Source organism: Papio anubis, chromosome 4 (genome assembly GCF_008728515.1).
Source record: "Papio anubis isolate 15944 chromosome 4, Panubis1.0, whole genome shotgun sequence".
Taxonomy (NCBI): Eukaryota; Metazoa; Chordata; class Mammalia; order Primates; family Cercopithecidae; genus Papio; species Papio anubis.
In genome coordinates, this window is record NC_044979.1 from 139,369,712 (window position 1) to 139,393,586 (window position 23,875).

General features: G+C 49.3%; 1 protein-coding gene across 8 annotated transcripts; it reads right to left on the bottom strand.

Moving 5' to 3' along the window:
- Positions 1-7,956: 7,956 nt before the first annotated feature.
- POP7 (POP7 homolog, ribonuclease P/MRP subunit) lies at positions 7,957-22,329 on the bottom strand. 8 transcript variants are annotated; one of them, XM_017956613.3, is made up of 3 exons: positions 9,109-9,325; positions 8,857-8,959; positions 7,957-8,635 (listed from the first exon to the last, which is right to left on the bottom strand). In XM_017956613.3, exon 3 carries the CDS (start codon positions 8,623-8,625, stop codon positions 8,203-8,205), a length of 423 nt encoding a protein of 140 aa, XP_017812102.1. In that variant the 5' UTR covers positions 8,626-8,635; positions 8,857-8,959; positions 9,109-9,325; the 3' UTR covers positions 7,957-8,202. The 8 variants fall into 8 exon arrangements, 5 of the variants coding, with proteins under 5 accessions (XP_017812102.1, XP_031521403.1, XP_003895850.1 ...); XR_004183311.1 differs by having other exon boundaries at positions 8,622-8,635; positions 9,051-9,366; XM_031665543.1 differs by lacking the exons at positions 8,857-8,959; positions 9,109-9,325 and adding an exon at positions 22,116-22,329.
- Between the last annotated feature and the right edge of the window lie 1,546 nt (positions 22,330-23,875).

Here is a 23,875-nt window from a genome sequence, read left to right on the forward strand (position 1 = left end):
AGAAATACAAAAATAGCCGGAATTGCTTGGCGCCTGTAGTGCTTCACTCAGGAGGCTGAGGCCGGGAGAATACAAAGTGAACCAGGGGCCGGAGCTTGCAGTGAGCTGAGATCAAGCCACTGCACTCCAGCCAAGCGAGACTCCGTCTCAAAAAAAAAAAAAAGAAATGATAGTGATTGCCTCCCACAGCTGTGGTGGGATTATGGAACTCCTGGCACATGGTAATCGATAAACACAAGCTGTTATTGCCCTACTCCCCACTTTATCATTTCTCCTATTGTCCTTTCTTGGGAGACCTGGAGACCAAATGTCCAGTGTATTCCTTAGCCTTCCCCAGCATCGTCTCCTGTTTCTCTGGGGAGCCACGGACAGATTCATGGCACTTTACCTTGGGTATTATATTATAGCTGCCCCTACCATGCAACTTACTGAAGAAGTATCATCAGAATAGTGGGGTGGAGGGAGGTGTCTCTGGGTGTCTATATATATTTTTAATTAAATTAATTAATTAATTTTTTTTTAGATGGAGTTTCACTCTTATTGCCCAGGCTGTAGTGCAGTGGTGCGATCTTGGCTCACCACAACCTCTATCTCCTGGGTTCAAGTGATTCTCCTGCCTCAGCCTCCCAAGTAGCTGGAATTACAGGCATGTGCCACCATGCCCAGCTAATTTTTTGTATTTTTAGTAGAGACAGGGTTTCATCGTGTTAGCCCGGACAGTCTCGATCTCCCCACCTCAGGTGATCCGCCTGCCTCAGTCTCCCAAAGTGCTGGGATTGCAGACGTGAGCCACCATGCCTGGTAATTTATTTATTTATTTATTTTTGAGACAGAGTTTTGCTCTGTCACCCAGGCTGGAGTGCAATGGTGCGATCTTGACTCACTGCAACCTCCACCTCCTGGGTTCAAGCAACTTTCCTGCCTCAGCCTCCCAAATAGCCAGGATTACAGGCGTGCACCACCACACCTGGCTAATTTTGTATTTTTTTAGTAGAGACGGGGTTTTACCACATTGGTCAGGCTGGTCTCAAGCTCCTGACCTCAGGTGATCCACCCACCTCAGCCTCCCGAAGTGCTGGGATTACAGGCGTGAGCCACTGTGCCTGGCCTATGTAAGCTCTTCTGCTCATGTCTTAGTTCATCAACCAGTAAATAATTTTTCCCTTTTCAGGGAAGTATAGTTGTCTAATAGCAAACAAGACTAATAGACTGAGTTGGAAGGAATCTAGCAGGTCCTGTGAGGGCGAAAGTCCACCCTCTGTTTGCATACTTCAAGTGACAAGATGGTTGCCTTTTCTTAAGGGAGCACAGGCTTGTTATACAGGAGACAGTAAGCCATTCTCCTCTGCACCATCCATGTATCCACTGACCCATTCATTCATCAGATATTTATTAGTTACTGGATTGGGCAATAAAATAACTTCTTGAGGTATCTCATCAGCTTTACTTTTACTTATTTAGAGATGGATCTTCCTCAGTTCCCCAGGTTCGAGTGCAGTGGCATGATCATAGCTTACTGCAACCTCGACCTCCTAGGTTCAAATGATCATCCTTCCTCAGCCTCCCAAGTAGCTGTGACACCAGGCATGCACTGCCACGCCTGGTTAACTTCTTTATTTTTTATATAAAAAATATAACTCTATAAAATATAACTCTATAAAAAATAACTTGCTTATTTTTTATAGAGCCAGGGTCTCACTGTGTTGCCCCGGCTGGTCTCGAACTCCTAGCCTCAAATGATCTTCCCACCTCAGCTTTCCAAAGTGCTGAGATTATAGGCATGAGCCACCTTGCCTGGCCCCTCATCAGTTTGATAACTGCCTGATCAACTTACTTAGAGAACAAAGGATCAGTCAGGAATAGGCTTCATAAAACTTTTGTAGGCCGGGCACGGTGGCTCACGCTTGTAATCCCAGCACTTTGGGAGGCTGAGACAGGCGGATCACAAGGTCAGGAGTTCGAGACCAGTCTGGCCAATATGGTGAAACTCCGTCTCTACTAAAAATACAAAAATTAGCTGGGCATGGTGGCATACACCTGTAATCCCAGCTACTCAGGAGGCTGAGGCAGAAGAATTGCTTGAACCCAGGAGGCGGAGGTTGCAGAGCAGAGATTGTGCCACTGGACTCCAGCCTGGGCGACAGAGCCAGACTTCAAAAAAAAAAAAAAAAAAACTTTTGTAATGAACTTTTGCTCATTACAAAAACAATACGTGACCAAAATTAGAAAACAGCGCTAAACTCAAACACATAAACTGAAAAACGCCCATAATCTCATTAGGAAGATGGGAACTTAAGTGGCCATTTTCACAGGCTTCCTTCTGGTAGGATGACCTTTACCTCATTCCAAATCTCTGTGCAGTTGGACCTCTGTTTCCTAAGGAACTACAATTGACACATTCTTGTCCAACCTCTCTCGTGGTTTGAGGGTTTGTGAAACACCATTTTTCCCCCCAACTCCTGACCAAGCACCAGAAACTCACCTGGGACAAAGTGCTGGGCCTCTCTAGCAGGATCATCAGCCTGACTAAACCACTTAATATTTCAAGGCCCTGTCCCCTTCCCTGCTACGCGAGTGACAACTGAGTCTGGCAGAAACTAATAACTCAGACTTGAGAATTAAACACACACAAAATTGCCTTCCTTCACTTCTCCCCATTCCTATTAAGAAGCGTAAAACTATTTCTTAGCAAAATGGCTTCATACTAAATACTAGCTCTTGGCCGGGTGCGGTGGCTCATGCCTATAATCTCAGAACTTTGGGAGGCTGAGGCTGGCGGATCACCTGAGGTCAGGAGTTCGAGACCAGCCTGGCAAACATGGTGAAACCCCGTCTCTACTAAAAATGCAAAAAGTAGCCGGGCTTAGTGGCACGTGCCTGTAATCCCAGCCACTCAGGAGGCTGAGGCAGGAGAATCACTTGAACCCGGGAGGCGGAGGTTGCAGTGAGCCGAGATCATGCCATCGCACTCTAGCCTGGGCAACAAGAGCGCAACTCCATCTCAAAACAAACAGATAAACAAACAAAGAAAACAATAGTAGCTCTTACTTTTTTTTTTTTTTTTTTTTTTTTTTGCCTGTAGTCCTAACTGCTTGGGAGGCTGAGGCAGGAGGATTGCTTGAGTCTAGAAGTTCGAGGTTGCAGTGAGCTATGATCGTACCATTGTACTCCAGCCTAGGCTACAGAGTGAGACCCTGTCTCTAACATAAATAAATTTAAAAAATAAAATGTAAAAAGGAGGGCAGGGCACTGCATTTGCACACACCTTCTGCCTCCATCTCCTTACCGCTCTCCCGTTTTTCAAGCTTTTTTTTTTTTTGAGACTGAGTCTTGCTCTGTCGCCCAGGCTGGAGTGCAATGGCACGATCTTGCCTCACTGCAACCTCCGCCTCCTGGGTTCAAGCAATTCTCCTGCCTCAACCTCCTGAGTAGCTCGGATTACAGGTGTCTGCCACCACACCCAGCTAATTTTGTATTTTTAGTAGAGATGGGGTTTTACCATGTTGGCCAGGCTGGTCTTGAATTCCTAACCTCAGGTGATCCGCCTGCCTTGGCCTCCCAAAGTGCTGGGATTACAGACATGACTCACTGTTCCTGGCCTCCCGAGCTTTGATGGAAGTCACTTTGGAGAGACAGTAGAAGGAGGAGAACGGAGACTGGAGCCAGCCTCCCTATCCCACCTGCCCTGCATGGACTCCAGTAGATACAGGAACCTGGCTCAGGCCCCCCCACACACAAAAGAGTGAGCCCCAGGCCCCGCTCTTCCTTCAGTGGCAATGTGGAGGTCTGTTTCTGCAGAACTGCCACTGAGGGAAGCCCCACTGGCAAGCAGTGAGAAAACATGGAGTAGAAACAACAAATAGGCTGCAGGAGGGAACTGCCAAAACAAACCAGATGGGAAAGGCTGCCTGCCACCACCTCTGCTGGGCTTAGGCCCGGAGCACATACGTGCAGGGAGACACAGCTCCATCCAGCTTCCTGCCTGCTCCCCACTCAGCTACCGGGGGGCTCCCAGGCAAGGAAGCCTTGCGGTCAGGCTGATGGAAGGGATGTGGCCCGATAGAAATGTCCGCAGCCAGCCGGGTGCAGTGGCTCACGCCTGTAATCCCAGCACTTTGGGAGGCCGTAGGCGGGTGGATCACGAGGTAAGGAGATAGACACCATCCTGGCCAACATGGTGAAACCGCATCTCTACTAAAAACACAAAAATTAGCTGGGTGTGGTGGTGCGCACCTGTAATCCCAGCTACTCAGGAGGCTGAGGCAAGAGAATCACTTGAACCAGAGAGTCGGAGGTTGCAGTGAGCCAAGATCACGCCACTGCACTCCAGCCTGGTGACAGAGATTCTGTCTCAAAAAAAAAAAAAAGGAAATGTCTGCAGCCCTGTCTCCCAGTACCTCCTGCTTTCTAGCCACCTCCAGTCCCTCTAGTCCCAGAACGTAGCTGCCTATTCATTAATCCCCTCCCTGCCCACTGTTTTTTGAGACAGGTTCTTGCTGTTTCGCAAGCCCTCAGTCACAGCTAACTGTGGCGTCAACCTCCTGGGCTCAAGCAATCTTCCCACCTCAGCCTCCTGAGTAACTGGACCACAGGTGCATGCCACCAAGCCAAGTTAATTTTTAAATTTTTGATAGAGACGAAGTCTTACTCTATTGCCCAGGCTGGTCTCAAACTCCTGAGCTCTAGCGATTTTCTCTCCTTGGCCTTCCAAAGTGCTGGGATTACAGGCATGAGTCACCATTCCCAGCCAAATCCACCCATCTCCCCACCCCACTATGATCTCTCTGCCAAATATGCCGTCTCCCCTCTTTTCTGCCCAGCAAACTCCTATTCATCCTTCAACACCCAGATCGAAAGTGAGTGAAACCATTTTGGGTCCCAGCAGGAAGTTATTAGCCCTTTCCATTTCCACATTTCCTTATCATTGCTACTTTTATGTCTTACACATCTTACTCATTCACAAAAAATTATGTATCCACCTTCCCAATTAGATGGTGAGCTCCTTAAATGTAGGGACCATTTCATATGCGGATGCCAGAGGAAGGGATTTTGATGAATTAGAAGCCTGATCTTCAGACCTCCAAATCAAACTACCTTCAGTTGAATTAGAATGAAATTCTGTTCCTAACCTGTAAATCAGAGGCTCTTAAACGCTTATGACCTCAAACGGTAAAAAACACAATGTACATCCTATTATACTACACATATATATAATACACATGCCTAACTGAAAAATCTGCTGGTCAGGCCTAGTGCCTCACACCTGTAATCCCAGCATTTTGGGAGGCCGAGGCAGGTGGATCACCTGAGGTCAGGAGTTTGAGACCAGCCTGGCCAACATGATGAAACTCCGTCTCTACTAAAAATACAAAAATTAGCCGGGCGTGGTGGCGCGTGCCTATAATTCCAGCTACTGGCAGGAGAATCGCTTGAACCTGGGAGGCAGAGGTTGCAGTGAGCCAAGATTGTGCTACTGAACTCCAGCCTAGGTGATAAGAGACACCGCCTCAAAAAAACAAAAAAATCTGCAATAAAACACCACCATTTAAGTTGCACTTTTTTTTTTTTTTTAACTTGGGTTGTGTTTTCTTTTTCCTTCCTTTTTTTAGACAAGGTCTTGCTGAGTCGCCCAGGCTGGAGTGCACTGGCATGATCTCAGCTCACTGCAACCTCCCCTTCCTGGGCTCAGGTAATCCTCCCACCTCAGCCTCCCAAGTAGTTGAGACCACAGGTTTGTGCCACCATGTCCAGATAACTTTTTATATTTTTTGTAGAGATGGGATTTCACCATGTTGCCTAGGCTGGTCCTGCCTCGGCCTCCCAAAGTGTTGGGAGTATAGGCGTGAGCCACCACACCCGGCCTTGTTTTTTTCGTTTTTGTTTTTTTTTTTTTGAGATGAGTCTTGCTCTGTCACCCAGGCTGGAGTGCAGTGGCGCGATCTCAGCTCACTGCAACCTCCACCTCCCTGGTTCAAGTGATTCTCCTGCCTCAGCCTCCAGAGTAGCTGGGGCTGCAGGCATGTGCCACCACGCCTGGCTAATTTTTTGTATTTTTTAGTAGAGACAGGATTTCACTGTGTTAGCCAGGATGGTCTTGATCTCCGGACCTTGTGATCTGCCCGCCTCAGTGTCCCAAAGTGTTGGGATTACAGGCGTGAGCCACTGCCCCTGGCCTTTTTTTTTTTTTTAAGAAGCTGTGACCCACAAATGGGTCACAACCCGCTTTGATAAACATTGCTTTAGTTGACTCTAGTTTGATAAATGTGAAAAATCAGGCCATCCCACAAATATCCAAACAGAAAGTATTACCTGTGTGCCCAGTAATTACGTGGGGGGGGGTCCCTTTGCCACTGGAGCAGCCCAGTGAGAAGGGTCTGAAGGCTGGGCACAATGGCTCATGCCTGTAATCCCAGCACTTTGGGTGGCCAAGGCGGGCAGAATGCTCAAGGTCAGAAGTTTGAGACCAGCCTGGCTGACATGGTGAAACCCCTTCTCTACTAAAAATACAAAAAATTGCAGGGCATGGTGGTGCACGCCTATAGTCCCAGCTACTCAGGAAGCTGAGGCAGAAGAATCCCTTGAACCCAGGAGACAGAGGTTGCAGTGAGCTGAGATCGCACCACTGCACTCCAGCCTGGATGACAGAGTGAAACTGTCTCAAAAAAAAACCAAACAAAAAAGGGTCTGAAGGGCTCTGGACCTGAAAGCCCGGGTGCCGTCTCGGCAGGCCCTGCAGGTCCAGGAATTAAATGAAGCCAATTGTCACTCCCTACCACGGAGCCTGACACTAAGAAGGTCCTGAAGTCTTAGTTTGCTTCGTTTTTTTCTTTTTTTTTTTTGAGATACGGTCTTGCTCTGTCACCCAGCCTGGAGTGTAATGTGGTGATCACAGCTCACTGCAGCCTCGAACTCCTGGGCTCAAGCGATCTTCCTGCCTAAGCCAATGAGGTAGCTGGGATTATAGGTGCAAGCCACTACACCCATTTAGTTATCTTTTTTTTTTTTTTTGAGACGGAGTCTTGCTCTGTCTCCCAGGCTGGAGTGCAGTGGCCAGATCTCAGCTCACTGCAAGCTCCGCCTCCCAGGTCCACGCCATTCTCCTGCCTCAGCCTCCCGAGTAGCTGGGACTACAGGCGCCCGCCACCTCACCCGGCTAGTTTTTTTTGTATTTTTTTTTAGTAGAGACAGGGTTTCACCATATTAGCCAGGATGGTCTCGATCTCCTGACCTCATGATCCACCCGTCTCGGCCTCCCAAAGTGCTGGGATTACAGGCTTGAGCCACCGCGCCCAGCCCCATTTAGTTTTCAAAAATTTTTTGCATCTGGGAGGCCGAGGCGGGCAGATCACTTGAGGTCAGGAGTTCGAGAACATCCTGGCCAACATGGTGTTTCCACTAAAAATACAAAAATAATTAGTGGGGCGTGGTGGCGCTCACCTGTAATCCCAGCTACTGCAGAGGATGAAGCAGGAGAATCACTTGAACCCAGGAGACTGACCCTGCAGTGAGCCAAGACGGCACTACTGTATTCCAGCCTGGGTGACAGAGCAAGATTTCATCTCAGAAAAAAAAAAAAAAAAAAAAAAGTGTGTTTTTTGCATAGACAGGGTCTCAGTATGTCATCTAGATTGGAGTGCAGATGGCACAATCATAACTCACTGTACCTTCAAACTCCCAGGCTCAAGCGATCTTTCCGCCTCAGCCTCCGCCAGTAGCTCGGACTACAAGCTGGAGCCACTGCACCCAACTAGAAGATGAAAATCGTTAAAACAAACATTGGGATGACTGGGCTTCTGTACTGTACTGTTTTGTTACACTGCATAGCATAATCTATGTTCTCTATGGAGGCAAGAAACACTTGGGTTCCCCTTTCAGCTAGATACTTGCAGCATTTCCTACCATCCCTATTCAGGCACACACAGAATTTACACAGGAAAGAGTCAGTGGCCGTGGAGGTGACAGGACACTAGTACAACAGGATTTTTTATTTATATGGCAATAGTTACAGATCACACACACACACACACTCAGGAAGACCCACTAACTGGGCTCACCAAGAAACAATTACCACCCCCCTCAATGCAGAGTACTTTGGGCTTCCAGGGAACAGGCCTTTTCTTACATGGCTCTGGTCCAAGGTCCAGTACTCGGCATGCGAACAGCCACATCATGGAGGGGATAAGTGGAGGAGTGTCTTTTCAACTACTTGGGTGTGACCCTGAAGACTCGGATGTGGATGGCTGAGTTGTTGCGGATCCGAGTCAGTGGCTCCCGTGTATCAGTCTCCGGCTCCAGCTCATCAACAAGCTCCACGGTGGAGGTATTGGCAGCCACCTGCAAGGACCCGAAGCTGCCCGCCTGCAGCTGCAGCGCGATATTGATGGCGCGGTTGATGGCCAGGCCCAAGCCGTGAATGTAGATCTCAGAGCACGCGTTCTGACCCCGGGCCCCTCCGTCCAGCAGCTTCTGGCAGCGTGCCAGCTGGGCCTTAAAGTCAGTCTTCATGTTGACATAAATGTCATTGGGCCTCCGGGGAAGGCGGTTGGGAAGCCTTTTCCTAAGGGTGTACTCCACCGGATCCAGTTCAGCCTCCACGGTACCTCGGGGCTCACGGTTTTCTGCCATGCTGTGTGCCCTGGCATGGGAAAGGGACGAGATCAGAGGGATCACAGTGACCTCGAAGCCTTTCCTACCCCTTTTCCTGTACAAAGGGTGCACCTGGCCCGGCAGTGGCTCACGCCTGTAACCTTAGCACTTTGGGAGGCCGAGGCGGGAGGATCACTGGAACCCGCGTGTTTGATACCAGCCTGGGCAACACAGCAAGACCCTGTCTTAAGAAAATTTTTTTTCAATTACCCGGGCCGAGGCGGGAGGATCGCTTGAGATCGGGAGTTCGAGGCTACAGTGAGCCGGGATCGCGCCACTGCATTCTAGCCTGGTAAACAGAGTAAGCCGCTGTCTGAAACAAATACAAAAACAAAAGGTGCACCCGAGAGGGGCCACACTCGACAGCCCTGTTTCCTTCCGGTCCCTCGTCCCCTCCTACCCACCTCCAGATCCCGCGTCTCCCCCAACCTCGGGCCTCTCCGCCGCCCCTCCCGTGCTCACTCTCTTCGCTCCACAGAGCCTTCCAGGCGCGCGAGGCCCGCTCCTCGCCAGGTCACTGAAGGGTTCGCCGGCCAGCCCAAGTAACCGCGACCCCAGGTCCCAGGGAAAGAAGGATGGGGGCGCAACCAACCCGCCGGCTCGTGGGCGCCCGGCCAGCGCCGCGGTCCTGCACGGGCTGCGGAGTGCGCACGCGCGCCCGCACCCCGCGAACCACGAATCTCCTTCCCGGCTTCCGTTCACCCCGCCCCTTCCCTAAGGGCAAGTGCGACTGCGCGAGGCGTTTGAGTAACGCGAGACTTCCGGGACTGACGGGATCTACCACGTGTACGCCTCGGGGACTGGCGGGCGGCCGAGGGCGGGGACCAGGTCCAAGCAGGGGAGGTGCTAGAAGGGGCAGGGTAGGCCTCCTTAGGACTGGCGGAGTGCCCGGCCGGCGGAGGGGTAGTGTAGGGGAGACACCTGGAGGGGAGGCCGTTCTAGGGGCGGGGTTCTTCCCCATGGGAGCAGGGAGGGGGTCGAGTTCAGGAGACCGCGGTCGCCAAGAGGCCTGAACTCCGCGTCCGTCGCAGCTCCTCTAGTCAGAAGAGGCCTGAGCAGGGCTGGAAGAACTGACCCCCTAGTCTAATGTCCCTGTGGCCCGAGGACCGAGGGGGGAACTGAGGGACGTAGCCGGTCCCCACCTCGCTGGAGGACAGCGTCCCGGGACTCCCCTGCAGTTCACGGGAAGCTGTCCGCCTCCTGTCTGTGCTGGGGACCCACGCTGTGAGCCCTAAGCCCAGGCTTCACGGGTCCCCAAGGAACGCTGACCCACACACGCCCCTCAATCATTTCCCACCAGCTCTGCGGCCCGCGACCCCTTTACAGGGACTTGTCGCCCCCTGGTGGGCAAGGTGGGGAGGACGCGCGCCGGATTCGTGGCTCTCCAGGCCAGTGGAGTGGGGGCTCTGCCCAGACTGGATGGTTTCTACAGAGTTCCCTTCTGAAATGAGTACGACCTGCTGCATCCTTTGGGGACCTTGAACTACTCTGTTTGCCCAGCATTCAAATGGGGATGTTCACAACAGCTCCTCCACCATATTGCACATGCATTTTATTGAATGGCTAGCTGTATAGCTTCTGACTATAAACTTGTATTTATTTATTTTTGAGAGAGGGTCTCACTTTGTGGCCCAGGCTGGACTGCAGTGGTGTGATCTCAGCTCACTGCAACCTCTCCCTACCAGGTTCAAGCGATTCTTGTGCCTCAGCCTCTTGAGTAGCTGGGATTACAGGCGCACGCCACAGCACCCGGCCAATTTGTTAAATTTTTTTGAGACAGGGCCTTACTCTGTCACCCAGGCTGGAGTGCAGTGGCGTGAACACGGCTCACTGCAGCCCTGAATTCCTGGGCTCAAGCGATCATCCTGTGTCAGCTTCCTGTGTAGCTGGGACCACAGGTGTGCGCCACAACGCACAGCTGAGTTTTAAAAATTTTTTTTGTAGAGATGGAGTCTCACTTTGTGGCCCCGGCTCGTTTTGAACTCCTAAGTTCAAGCGATCCTCCCACCCTGGCCTCCCAAAGTGCTGGGATTACAGGTGTGAGCCACTGGGCTTAACTCAGCCTAAACTTGTCTTTTATTTTTATTTTTTTTAAAGACAGGGTTTCAGTCTGTTGCCTAGGCTGAAGTGCAGTGGTGTGATCACAGCTCACTGCAACTTCCGCCTACCAGGTTCAAGAGATTTTTGTGCCTTAGCCTCCTGGGTAGCTGGGATTACAGGCACACGCCACTGCACCTGGCCAATTTACTTCATTTTTTTGAGATAGGGTCCTCCTCTGTCACCCAGGCTGGAATGCAGTGGCATGAACATGGCTCAGTGCAGCCCTGAACTCCTGGGCTCAAGCCATCATCCTGTGTCAGCTTCCTGTGTAGCTGGGACCACAGGTGTGTGCCACAATGCACAGCTAATTTTTTAATTTTTTTGTAGAGATGGAGTCTCACTTTGTGGCCCAGGCTGGTTTCAAACTCCTGGGCTCAAGGATCCTCCCACCTTGGCCTCCCAAAGTGCTGGGATTACAGGTGTGAGCCACTGTGCTCAGCCTAAACTTGTCTTTTTTTTTTTTTTTTTTTTTTTTTGAGACAGGGTCTCAGTCTGTTGCCCAGGCTGGAGTGCAGTGGTGTTCATAGCTCACTGCAGCGTCGACCTCCTGGGCTCAAGCAATCCTCCTGCCCCAGCCACCTGAATAGCTAGGACTAGAGGCATGCGCCAGTATGTAAAGTTGTATTTTAGAAGTTAATCCTTGGTATTGAAATTTTCGAAATGTTCACATAATTGTTGGGACTGATTCATTCCTCCACACATGATGCGCCTCCTCTCTTCCATATCCTGTTAATTGTAGTGGTTGCAGGCATTTGCGTTGACAGGATATATAGATGGCTCGACACTTGACCTTGAGCGCCAGAATGCTCTGAAGTCAAGCATATGCCACAGTGCTTGAGACTGTGGGCATCATCTGTAGTGTCCTTTTCTCCGACTCCTGTCTCCTTGGTTCTAGGGAGGTCTGGCTCTAATTACTAGTTTCCAGAGATTCATTCTTTTTTTTTTTTTTTTTTGAGACAGTCTCGCTCTATTGCCCAGGCTGGAGTGCAGAGGTGTGATCTCAGCCCACTGCAACCTCTGTCTCTCAGGTTAAAGTGATTCTCCTGCCTCAGCCTCCTGAGTAGCTGGGATTACAGGCATGCACCATCACGCCTGGCTAATTTTTGTATTTTTAGTAGAGATGGGGTTTCACCATGTTGGCCAGGCTGGTCTCAAACTCCTGATCTCAAGTGATCCTCCCGCCTTGGTCTCCTAAAGCTCTGGGTTGAGAGGCGTGAGCCGTTGTGCCCAGCCTCATTTTTAAGCCTTGGGTCACAGGAAGAAGCAACAAGAAACTATACCCAACTCGGCCGGGCGCGGTGGCTCAAGCCTGTAATCCCAGCACTTTGGGAGGCCGAGATGGGCGGATCACGAGGTCAGGAGATCGAGACCATCCTGGCTAACACGGTGAAACCCCGTCTCTACTAAGAAATACAAAAAATAGCCGGGCGAGGTGGCGGGCGCCTGTAGTCCCAGCTACTCGGGAGGCTGAGGCCGGAGAATGGCGTGAACCCGGGAGGCGGAGCTTGTAGTGAGATGAGATCCGGCCACTGCACTCCAGCCTGGGCTACAGAGCAAGACTCTGTCTCAAAAAAAAAAAAAAAAAAAAAGAAACTATACCCAACTCAAAACGTTTTAGGAGAATCATAAAATTTGTCCATTCAGAAGGTAGAGTTGGGTCCATTAAGTTATTGTTACAAGACGTTGCATATTCAATGATCAGTTATATAAAATAATGTTCTCATCGTAAGTATACTTTTCATAATCTGTTTTATCATACATGTAACATTCAAACTGACAAATACACTGACTTGGGAATAAAGGATATGAAAACACTGGTTTAAAAACAACGGGGATGCTAATTCCTTTCTTGCAGTTGAGTTGTGAAACCCCAGGTAATGTTGTAAACTGTAAACCTACACAGGTGAGTTGGCATATATTTATGTCTCCCAGACCCTTCTCACTTCCCTAGGATGGAGTCCGACCCCATTTGATCAAAGGTCAAAGAGAGTTCAGATTCTGGAGAAATTTGCTCCCAGCACCCCATTTCAATCCCATAGTTCTTTCCTTTACTTCAGATTCTTTCATTAACCACAAGATTAGGATTGAATTGGAAGATCCAACATATTATAGTAAAGATACCAATTCTCTTCAAATTAATCCATAGGGGCCGAGTGTGGTGTCTCACGCCTTTAATCCCAGCACTTTGGAGGCCAAGGCGGGCAGATCACTTGAGGTCAGGATTTCAAGACCAGCCTGGCCAACATGGTGAAACCCCATCTCTGCTAAAAATACAAAATTAGCTGGGCGTGGTGGCGTGCACCTGGTAGTAATCCCAGCTACTCAGGAGGCTGAGGCAGGAGACTAGCTGGAACCCAGGAGGCAGAGGTTGCAGTAAGCTGAGATCCCGCCACTGCACTCTAGCCTGGGCAACAGAGTGACCTCTGTCTCAAACAACAACAACAAAAACCCAAACTGATCTATAGGCGTAATGCAATTCCTACAAAAATCCCAGCAATTTTTTTTGTATTAAATATAGATGTTTATTCTAAACTTTATATAGAAAGGCAAAAGAAGTAGAATAGTTAAAACCACTTTGAGGCCAGGCGCGGTGGCTCAAGCCTGTAATCCCAGCACTTTGGGAGGCCGAGACGGGCGGATCACGAGGTCAGGAGATCGAGACCATCCTGGCTAAAGCGGTGAAACCCCGTCTCTACTAAAACAATGCAAAAAAAACTAGCCGGGCGAGGTGGCGGGCGCCTGTAGTCCCAGCTACTTGGGAGGCTGAGGCAGGAGAATGGCGGGAACCCATGAGGCGGAGCTTGCAGTGAGCCAAGATCTGGCCACTGCACTCCAGCCTGGGCGACAAAGCGAGACTCCGTCTCAAAAAAAACAAAACAAAACAAAAAAAAACCACTTTGAAAAAGTTGTTGGAATCACACTATCTACCTGATTTTATGACTTACTATATAAATATAGTTACCAAGAAACTATGGTCTCCCCAGTGGGATAGACACATAAATCAATAAGATGGAATTGAGACCTCAGAAATAGATTCACACAAGTACAGTCAACTAACTCTCTTTAAAAAATAAATTTTTTTGCCGGGCACGGTGGCTCACACCTGTAATCCCAGCACTTTGGGAGGCTGAGGTGGGTGGATCACGAGGTCAGGAGATCGAGACCAGCCTGGCTAACACGGTGTAACTCCGTCTCTACTAAAAATACAAAAAATTAGCCGGGTGTGGTGGTGGGCGCCTGTAGTCCCAGCTACTCAGGAGGCTGAGGCAGGAGAATGACATGAACCTGGGAGGCGGAGCTTGCAGTGAGCCGAGATCGCCACTGCACTCCAGCCTGGGCGACAGAGCGAGACTCTATCTCAAAAACAAATAAAAATAAAAATAAATAAATAAATTTTGTTTGTTTATAAGACAGTGTCTCACTCTGTCACCCAGGCTTGGAGTGCAGTGGCACAATCTTGGCTCACTGCAGCCTCAACCTCCTGGGCTCAAGTCATCCTCCCACCTCAGCCTCCCAAGTAGTTGGGACTATCAGCCCACCACATACTAACAATTTTTGTTTTATTTTAGAGACAGATCTAACTATGGTTTTTTTTTTTTTTTTTTTTGAGGCGGGTCTGCTCTGTCGCCGGGCTGGAGTGCAGTGGCGGATCTCAGCTCTGCAAGCTCTGCCTCCCGGGTTCACGCCATTCTCCTGCCTCAGCCTCCTGAGTAGCTGGGACTACAGAAGCCGCCCTCCCTCGCCCGGCTAGTTTTTTTTTTTGTATTTTTAGTAGAGATGGGGTTTCACCGTTAGCCAGGATGGTCTCGATCTGCTGACCTTGTGATCCGCCCGTCTGGCCTCCCAAGTGCTGGGATTACAGGCTTGAGCCACCGCGCCCGGCCGGTCTTACTATGTTGATCAGGCTGATCTCGAACTCCTGGACTCAAGCAATCCTCCTGCCTCAGCTCCCTCAAAGTGCTGAGATTACAGGCGTGAGCCACTGCCAACCAACTTGTTTTTGACAAAGGTACAGAAGTGTTTTAATGGGGAAAGCACGAATCTTTTCAAGTGGTGCTGAAACAATTGTACAAATAGGCAAAGCAATGAGCCTCAGCCCTATGCAAAAAGTTAATACAAAATGGATAGTGATCTAGGAAAAAACTTCATGGTGTAGGGTCAGGCGAAGAGTTTTGTTTTTTTGTTTGTTTGTTTGTTTGAGCCGCAGTCTCACTCTGTTGCCTGGGCTGGAGTGCAGTGGTAGGATCTCGGCTCACTGCAACCTCTGCCTCCCGGGTTCAAGAGATTCTCCTGCCTCAGCCTCCTGAGTAGCTGGGATTACAGGCACATGCCACCACGCCCAGCTAAAGATGAAGAGTTCTTTTTTTTTTTTTTTTTTGAGACGGAGTCTTGCTCTGTCGCCTAGGCTGGACTGCAGTGGCCGGATCTCAGCTCACTGCAAGCTCCGCCTCCCAGGTTTACGCCATTCTCCTGCCTCAGCCTCCCCAGTAGCTGGGACTACAGGCGCCCGCAACCTCGCCCGGCTAGTTTTTTTTGTATTTTTTAGTAGAGACCGGGGTTTCACCGTGTTAGCCAGGATGGTCTCGATTTCCTGACCTCGTGATCCACCTGTCTTGGCCTCCCAAAGTGCTGGGATTACAGACTTGAGCCACCGCGCCCGGCCAAAGATGAAGAGTTCTTAGACGTGACTCCAGAAGCACAATCCATAAAAGAAAAACAATTGGGCTGGGCGCAGTGGCTCATGCCTGTAATCCCAGCACTTTGGGAAGCTGAGGTGGGTGGATCACCAGAGGTTAGGAGTTCGAGACCAGCCTGGCCAACATGATGAAACCCCACCTCTACCAAAAATACAAAAAATTATCCAGGCGTGGTAGCATGCACCTGTAATCCCAGCTACTCAGGAGGCTGAGGCAGGAGAATTGCTTGAACCCAGGAGGCGGAGGTTGCAGTGAGCTGAGATTGCACCATTGCACTCCAGCTTGGGCAACAAGAGTGAAACTCTGTCTCAAAATAAAAAACATTGATAAATTGGACTTCATCAAGATGTTTAAACATTTGCTGTGTGAAAGACCACATTAATAAGATGAAAAGAGAAGCCACAGACTGGGAGAAAATATTTGCAAATCACATATCCGACAAAGGACTTGTATCCAGCATATATAAAGCACTCTCTAAGCTCAAGAAGTAGAAACCAAATAACCCAATTAGAAAATGGGCAAATCCAGCCTGGGCAACACAGTGAGATCCTGTCTCTACAAAAAATTTAAAAATTAGCCAGGCATGGGCCGGGCGCGGTGGCTCAAGCCTGTAATCCCAGCACTTTGGGAGGCCGAGACGGGCGGATCATGAGGTCAGGAGATCGAGACCATCCTGGCTAACACGGTGAAACCCCGTCTCTACTAAAAAATAGAAAAAAACTAGCCAGGCAAGGTGGCGGGTGCCTGTAGTCCCAGCTACTCGGGAGGCTGAGGCAGGAGAATGGTGTAAACCCGGGAGGCAGAGCTTGCAGTGAGCTGAGATCCGGCCACTGCACTCTAGCCTGGGCAACAGAGCGAGACTCCGTCTCAAAAAAAAAAAAAAAAAAAAAAAAATTAGCCAGGCATGGTGGTGTGTGCCTGTAGTCCCAGCTACTCCGGAGGCTGGGGTAGGAGGATTGCTTGAACCCAGGAGGACAACACTGCAATGAACTGTGATTATACTACTGCACTCCAGCCTGGGTGACAAAGTGAGGCTCTGAGAAAGAAAGAGAGAGAGGAAGGAAAGGAAGAAAAAGAAAAGGAAGGGAGGGAGGGAGGGAGGGAAGGAGGGAGGGAGGGAGGGAAAGAAAGAAAAAAAAGAAAGGAAGGAAGGAGGGAAGGAAGGAAGGAAGCAAGCAAGCAAGCGGTGGCGCTTGCCTGTAATCCCAGCACTTTGGGAAGCTGAGGTGGGTGGATCACCTGAAGTTGGGAGTTCGAGACCAGCCTGGCCAACATGGTGAAACCCCCTCTCTACTAAAAATACAAAAATTAGCTGGGTTTGGTGGCAGGCGCCTGTTAATCCCATCTACTCGGGAAGCTGAGATATGAAAATCGCTTAAACTTGGAAGGCAGGGGTTGCAGTGAGCCAGGATCACACTATTGTACTCCAGCCTGGGCGACAGAGCAAGGCTCTGACAAAAAAAAAGAAAAAAAAAAAAAGAAAAAAAAAGAAAAAGAGAAAGAAAAAGAAAATGGGCAAATCTCAAGCGGACATTTCAGTGAAAGACAGTGTAAGAATGGTAAATAAGCACATCATAAGATGTTCAATATCACTAGCTATTAAGGAAATACACACGAAAACCATGACAAGCTACCAATAACATGCATTGAAATGGCTGAAATACACAATCCTAACAATACCAAGTGTGGATAAGAATGCAGGGAAACTGGATCTCTCATACACTGCTTGTGGAAGTGTAAAATCGTACAGCCATCCTAGAAAACAGTTTGGCAGTTCCTTCTAAAATTAAATGTACACTTACCAAATGACCCAGCAAAATGGCTACCGCCAGTTAACCTGTACCGCGGCGGTGGCGGTGGCTCGCCTGTAATCCAGCACTTTGGGGCTTGAGGCGGGCGGATCACAAAGGTCCAGAGATCCCGGACCCCGGTGCGAGCGTCTCTACTAAAAATACAAAAAAATTAGCGAGCGGTTGTGAAACCTGTAGTCCTTCCGGGAGGCTGAGGCAGGAGAATGGCGCTAACGAACCGGCCCAGGCCGGAGCTTGCGATGAGCGAATCGGCATGCATGCACTCCAGCAGGCGACGAGCAGAACTCCGTCAAAAAAAAAAAAAAAAGCAAAAGCAAAAGCAGCGCATGAACGCCGATAGCATTTTTTTTTTTTTTTTTTCTGAGATGGAGTCTCACTCTGTCACTCAGGCCAGGCTGGAGTGCACTGGCACAATCTCAGCTCACTGCAACCTCTGCCTCCCAGGTTTAAGCAATTATCTGCCTCAACTTCCCGAGTAGCTGGGATTACAGGCGCGTGCCACCATGTCAGCTAATTTTTTTGTATTTTTAGTAGAGATGGGGTTTCATCATCTTGGCCAGGCTGGTCTTGAACTCCTGACCTCATGATCCACCTGCCTCAGCCCCTCAAAGTGCTATGATTACAGGCATGAGCCACCGCGCCCAGCCCATCCATAGCATTTTTATTTGTAATAGCCCAACCAGAAGCAACCCAGGTGGCTTTTTTTTCATATTAATTTATTATGTAGAGATGGGGGTCTCCCTGTGTTGCCCAGGCTGGGCTTGAACTCCCGTACTTAAGCAATCCTCCTGCCTCGGCCTCCCAAAGCGCTGGGATTGCAGGTGTGAGCCACCAACCTCCAGATAACTTTTGATCAGTGCAAGGTAAACAATCTATGGCACATTCATCCCATGGAATATTACACAGCTATAAGGGATAGATCAAGGTGACCTGTTAGGCTGCGAACATACCAGTTATATTACATAATACTGTGCTCACCTGCTCATATTGTAGTGTGCAAGACAAGGTAAGCATGATCGTGTGACCTGTGCTAACAGGAGGGGACATGAATAGGATTGGGTGGATTCCCAAGGAGAGACAGCCAATATCATCTTGAGGGATCCAGGGTTTTCCGAGAGGAAGTAATGATTAGGCAGAGACAGGAACGTTTAGCAGTATGTCCTATATCCCATTCATTTTTTTCTGAGACAGGGTCTGGCTCTGCCACCCAGGCTAGAGTGCAGTGGCTTGATCTTCACTTACTGCAACCTCTGCCTCCCTGGCTGAAGCAATCCTTCCACCTCAGCCTCCTGAGTAGCTGGGATTACATGTGCGCACCACCACACCCGGCTAATTTTTTTATTTTTTTGTAGAGATAGGGTTTCGTTATGTTGTGCAGGCTGCTTTTGAACTCTTGGGCTCAAGCGATCCTCCCGCCTCAGCCTCCCAAAGTGCTGGGATTACAGATGTGAGCCACTGTGCCCTACCCATATCCTGTTCCAATGTGGAGGTGTTGAAGGACTGAGCCCTGGGAGGATGGGGAGAAGAGGAGGAACCAGTAAAAGTCTGAGAAATAGCAGCTAGTGAGGTGGGAGGAAAACCAACAGAATATAACATCCAGAAAGCCAGGTGAAGATGGCATTTCTGGAGGGAGTGACCATCTATGTCACTGGCTGGTAACAGGTCATATAAGATAATGGACCAGTAGATTTCACAATGTGGAGGTCATTGGTGACTTACAACGCAGTTATGTTTGGTTGAACAAAGAACTTAGCTCAGGGTCAAAAGTAATTCTGAATGCAATAAATTAATTTTAAGGCCCATTATGTCATAATTAACAAAAAGCACTGTTTATGAGCTATCACTCCATTACTCATGTCGTATGTCTTTCCATGGTACCTAAAATATGTTTTGCAAACTCTGATATCCAGATAAGTATCAAGGCTCGCAATTTAAGTGGGTGAAGACAAGCTCCGTAATAAACCAATTTGACAATAAACCGATCTGACAACAAGATAGTCCTTATCCCCTTACATGCATTTTTTTTTTTTTTTTTTTTTTTTTTTGAGACGGGGTCTCGCTCTGATTCTCAGGCTGGAGTTCAGTGGCCCGATCTCAGCTCACTGCAACCTCCGCCTCCAAGGTTCAAGTGATTCTCCTGCCTCAGCCTCCCGAGTAGCTGGGATTACAGGCGCCCGCCATCACGCCGGCTAATTTTTGTATTTTTAGTAAAGACGGGTTTCACCATGTTGGCCAGGCTGGTCTGGAACCCCTGACCTCGTGATCCACCTGCCTCGGTCTCCCAAAGTGTTGGGATTACAGGCGTGAGCCGCCGCATCCAGCCCTCTCCTTGCATTTCATCGATGGGAAACACAGAAGAGGAATCCGCCATTACGGAAAAAAAAAGGGCGGGGGGGCTGGGCGCGGTGTCTCTTGCCTGTAATCCCAGCACTTTAAGAGGCCAAGGCGGACGGATCACTATGTCAGGAGATGGAGACCATCCGGGCTAACACGGTGAAACCCCGTCTCTACTAAAAATACAAAAAATTGGCCAGGCGAAGTGGTGGGCGCTTGTAGTCCCAGCTACTCTGGAAGCTGAGGCAGGGGAATGGCGTGAACCGAACCCGGGAGGCGGAGCTTGCAGTGAGCCGAGATGGCGCCACTGCACTCCAGCCCGGACATCAGAGGCAGACTCCGTCTCAAAAAAAAAAAAAAAAAAAAGAAAGAAAGAAAAGAAAGGGGCCAGTAATGGTGGCTCATGCCTGTAATCTCATCACTTTGGAAGGCCGAGGCGGGCGGATCACCTGAGGGTCAGGAGTTTGAGATCAGCCTGACCAACATGGCAAAACTCATCTCTACTAAAAATACAAGACGCTTGAACCCGGAGGGGCGGAGGTTGCACCACTGCACTCCAGCCTGAGGAACAGAGCAAGGCTCTGTCTCCAAAAAAAAAAAAAAAAAAGGTAGAGGCTGGCTGTTTGGTTTTGCGTGAGACCACTCTTTCATCTCCATTAACCTTCTAATCAAATCTCTTTGTTTAATTAAAAAGTTTGCAAGTTTAGAACACAGACCAAGACATTTTACAGAGCAGCACCTGAACAAACAAAAACACATTAGGTCCAAGTGATTTCTTTTTTTTTTTTTTTGAGACGGAGTTTCGCTCTTGTTGCCCAGACTGCAATGGCCCAATCTGTGCTCACCACAACCTCAGCCTCCCAGGTTCAAGCGATTCTCCTGCCTCAGCCTCCAAAGTAGCTGGGATTACAGGTATGAGCCACCACGCCTGGCTAATTTTGTATTTTTAGTAGAGATGGGGTTTCATCATGTTGGTCAGGGTGGTCTTAATCTTCTGACCTCGTGATCCACCCACCTTGGCCCGCCTCTTTATTTTTTCACTTTTCTCCCTTTTTGAGTCAAGGACTCACTTTGTTGCCCAGGCTGGAGTGCATAACCTTGTCTTTCTGGGCTCAAGGAAGGACAAGGTTTATTAGCAGCATGAGAACTGAGTAATACAACCAGGGTAGAAGACTAGAGGGGTCTCCCTGGATCTCCTGGACACCAGTTTGTGACTTTGGACAAGTAATCTCCACCGACTGTAAAGTGTGAATACTGAAGCTGACGTCACCAGAAATTAAAGCCTATGAACTCCCTCTTTGAGAAAGGAAGCTAGGTGGCAGGGCACGGTGGCTCTGTACAAAAATTTGAAAGTGAAAAATAATAGCCAGACCAGGTGCAGTGCTCATACATGTAATCCCAGCACTTGAGGCCAGGAATTCAAGACCAGCCTGGCCAAAATGGTGAAACCCCATCTCTACTAAAAATACAAAAATTAGCCGGGTGTGGCAGCTCACGCCTGTAATCCCAGCACTTGGGGAGGCCAAGGCAGCCAAAATGGTGAAACTCTGTCTCTACTAAAAATACAAAAATTAGCTGGGCATAGTGGCGCCCACCTGTAGTCTCAGCTACTCAGGAGACTGAGTTGGGAGGATCATTTGAACCCAGGAGATGGACGTTGCACTGAGCTGAGATCACGCCACTGTACTCCAGCCTGGGCGACAGAGCGAAACTCTGTCTTGAAAAAAATTTAAAAATTAAATAAAATATAAAAACAGACAGCAGGACAGGCACAGTGGCTCACGCCTATAATCCCAACACTTTGGGAGGCCGAGGTGGGAGGATCACTTGAGTCCAGGAGTTCGAGAAGAGCCTGGGCAACATCATGATACTTCAGTCTGTACAAAAATTTGAAAGTGAAAAATAATAGCCAGACCAGGTGCAGTGCTCATACATGTAATCCCAGCACTTTTGGAGGCTGAGGCAGGTGGATCACTTGAGTTCAGGAGTTTGAGACCAACCTGGCCAACATGATGAAACCCCCTCTACTAAATATACAAAAATTACCCAGGCATGGTGGCACACACCTGTAATCCCAGCTACTTGGGAGGCTGAGGCACGAGAATGGCTTGAACCTGGGGTCGGAGGTTGCAGTGAGCTGAGATCACGCCACTGCACTCCAGCCCGGGCAACAGAGTGAGACTCTTTCTCAAAATAAATAAATAAATACCTGGGCATAGTGGTGTGCCACTCCCTGCAGTCCCAGCTACTCGGGAGGCTGAGGAGGGAGGATCACTTGAGCCTAGGAGGTCGATGCCACAGTGAGCCATGACTATGCCACTGCACTCCAGGCTGGGGAGCAGAGCAAGACCCTGTCTCTTAAATAAATAAAACAGTTAAAAAAGGAAAACAGGAAAACTCCAAGTGCAGAGAAGCCTAGTGGTACTTGGTGGGGGAAACAAAAGTTGTTCCAGGTATAATAGTTCCTGAAGTCAACACTCTATCATGGCAAGACACCAGGCACTCAAATTCCAGGTCATGAACTTACCTTTTCCTTGTTTTGAGGATTACATTGTGTTGGGCGACAGCAGTAAGGTATACATTCTGGAGTAACTGCCAATGAAAAAGGTGAAAGCATACGCGGAACTTTCCAGCTCTGAAAAAGTTCAGCCAGTCGTTCTTGAAAAGTCCTCTTTTTAAACAAAGGGGGTTTCAGTCACCTCACATTTGCATAGCAGTTTCTCTCTTGTCAAAGCTTTTCACATTCACTTATTTTAATTCTTAGAGCACTCACTGAAGAGTGTGGAGTGGGGGGTCGGGGGTGGGGCGCAGAGCAGTGTTAACATCCTTCTGTAAGAGAAACAGAGACTTTTGAGAGGCCAGGCATGGTGGCTCATGCCTGTAATCCCAGGACTTTGGGAGGAAGATCGTTTGGGTCCAGGAGTTCAAGACCAGCCTGGGCAAAATGGGGGAACCTGTCTCTAGAAAAAAAAAAAAAAAAAAATTAGCTGGGTGTGGTGCTGTGCCCTGGTAGTCCCGGCTACTCAGGGCACTTGAGGCAGGAGGATTGCTTGAGCCCAGGAGGGAAGAGGATGCAGTGAACTGTGATCGCGGCACTGCACTCCAGCCTGGGCGACAGCAAGACTCTGTCTTGGAAAACACACAAACAAGAAACTTTAAAAATTAGTTGGGTGTGGTGGCACACGGATGTAGTCCTAGCTATTCAAGAGCCTGTGGCAGGAGGATCCCTTGAGGCCAGGAGTTCAAGACCAGCCTGGGCAATGTTGTGAGACACGCCACCTGCCCCCACCTTTACAGAGAATAAAAAAGTTATCTGCGCACAATGATGCACACCTGTAGTCCCATCAATTCGGGAGGCTGAGATGTGAGGATCGCTTGAGACACGGCAGTTGGAGGCTGCGGTAAGCCGAGATCGGGTTAGTGCACTGCAGCCTGGATGACAAAGTGAGACCCTGCTTCAAAAAAATAAATATATAGGCCGGGCGCGGTGGCTCAAGCCTGTAATCCCAGCATTTTGGGAGGCCGAGACGGGTGGATCACGAGGTCAGGAGATCGAGACCATCCTGGCTAACACAGTGAAACCCCGTCTCTACTAAAAAAAAAAAAAATACAAAAACTTAGCCGGGCGAGGTGGCGGGCGCCTGTAGTCCCAGCTACTCGGGAGGCTGAGGCAGGAGAATGGCGTAAACCCGGGAGGCGGAGCTTGCAGTGAGCTGAGATCCGGCCACTGCACTCCAGCCTGGGTGACAGAGCGAGACTCCGTCTCAAAAAAAAAAAAAAAAAAAATAAATAAATAAATATATATATAGAGAGAGAGAGGCCGGGCACGGTGGCTCACGCCTGTAATCCCAGCACTTTGGGAGGGCGAGGCAGGCAGATCACTTGAGGTCCGGAGTTCTAGACCAGCCTGGCCAACATGGCTAACCCCTTCACTACTAAAAATACAAAAATTTAGCCGAACTTGGTGGTGTGTGCATGTAATCCTAGCTACTTGGGAGGCCGAGGCACGAGAATCACTTGAACCCGGGAGGTGGAGGTTGCAGTGAGCTGAGATCCCGCCACTGCACTCCAACCTGGGCGACAGAGCCACAGGCTGTCTCAATAATTAAATAAATAATAAGAAAAAAAAATAAAAGAGGCTCTTGAGAGTCAACTCATCTGCCTGAGCCACTTATTTCACACATCCCAGGACGCCTGATGAAGGGTTCTGGATTTTATTCTCTCCTGTCATCCAGGCGGGCTTCCTGGAGGAAACTGGACCGCCAGGGAGGCCGCGGCCTCGGTTCC

Bases quoted from the DNA above. Each gene is read 5' to 3' on its own strand.
- POP7 (XM_031665543.1), bottom strand. From the start codon at position 8,625: ATGGCAGAAAACCGTGAGCCCCGAGGTACCGTGGAGGCTGAACTGGAT.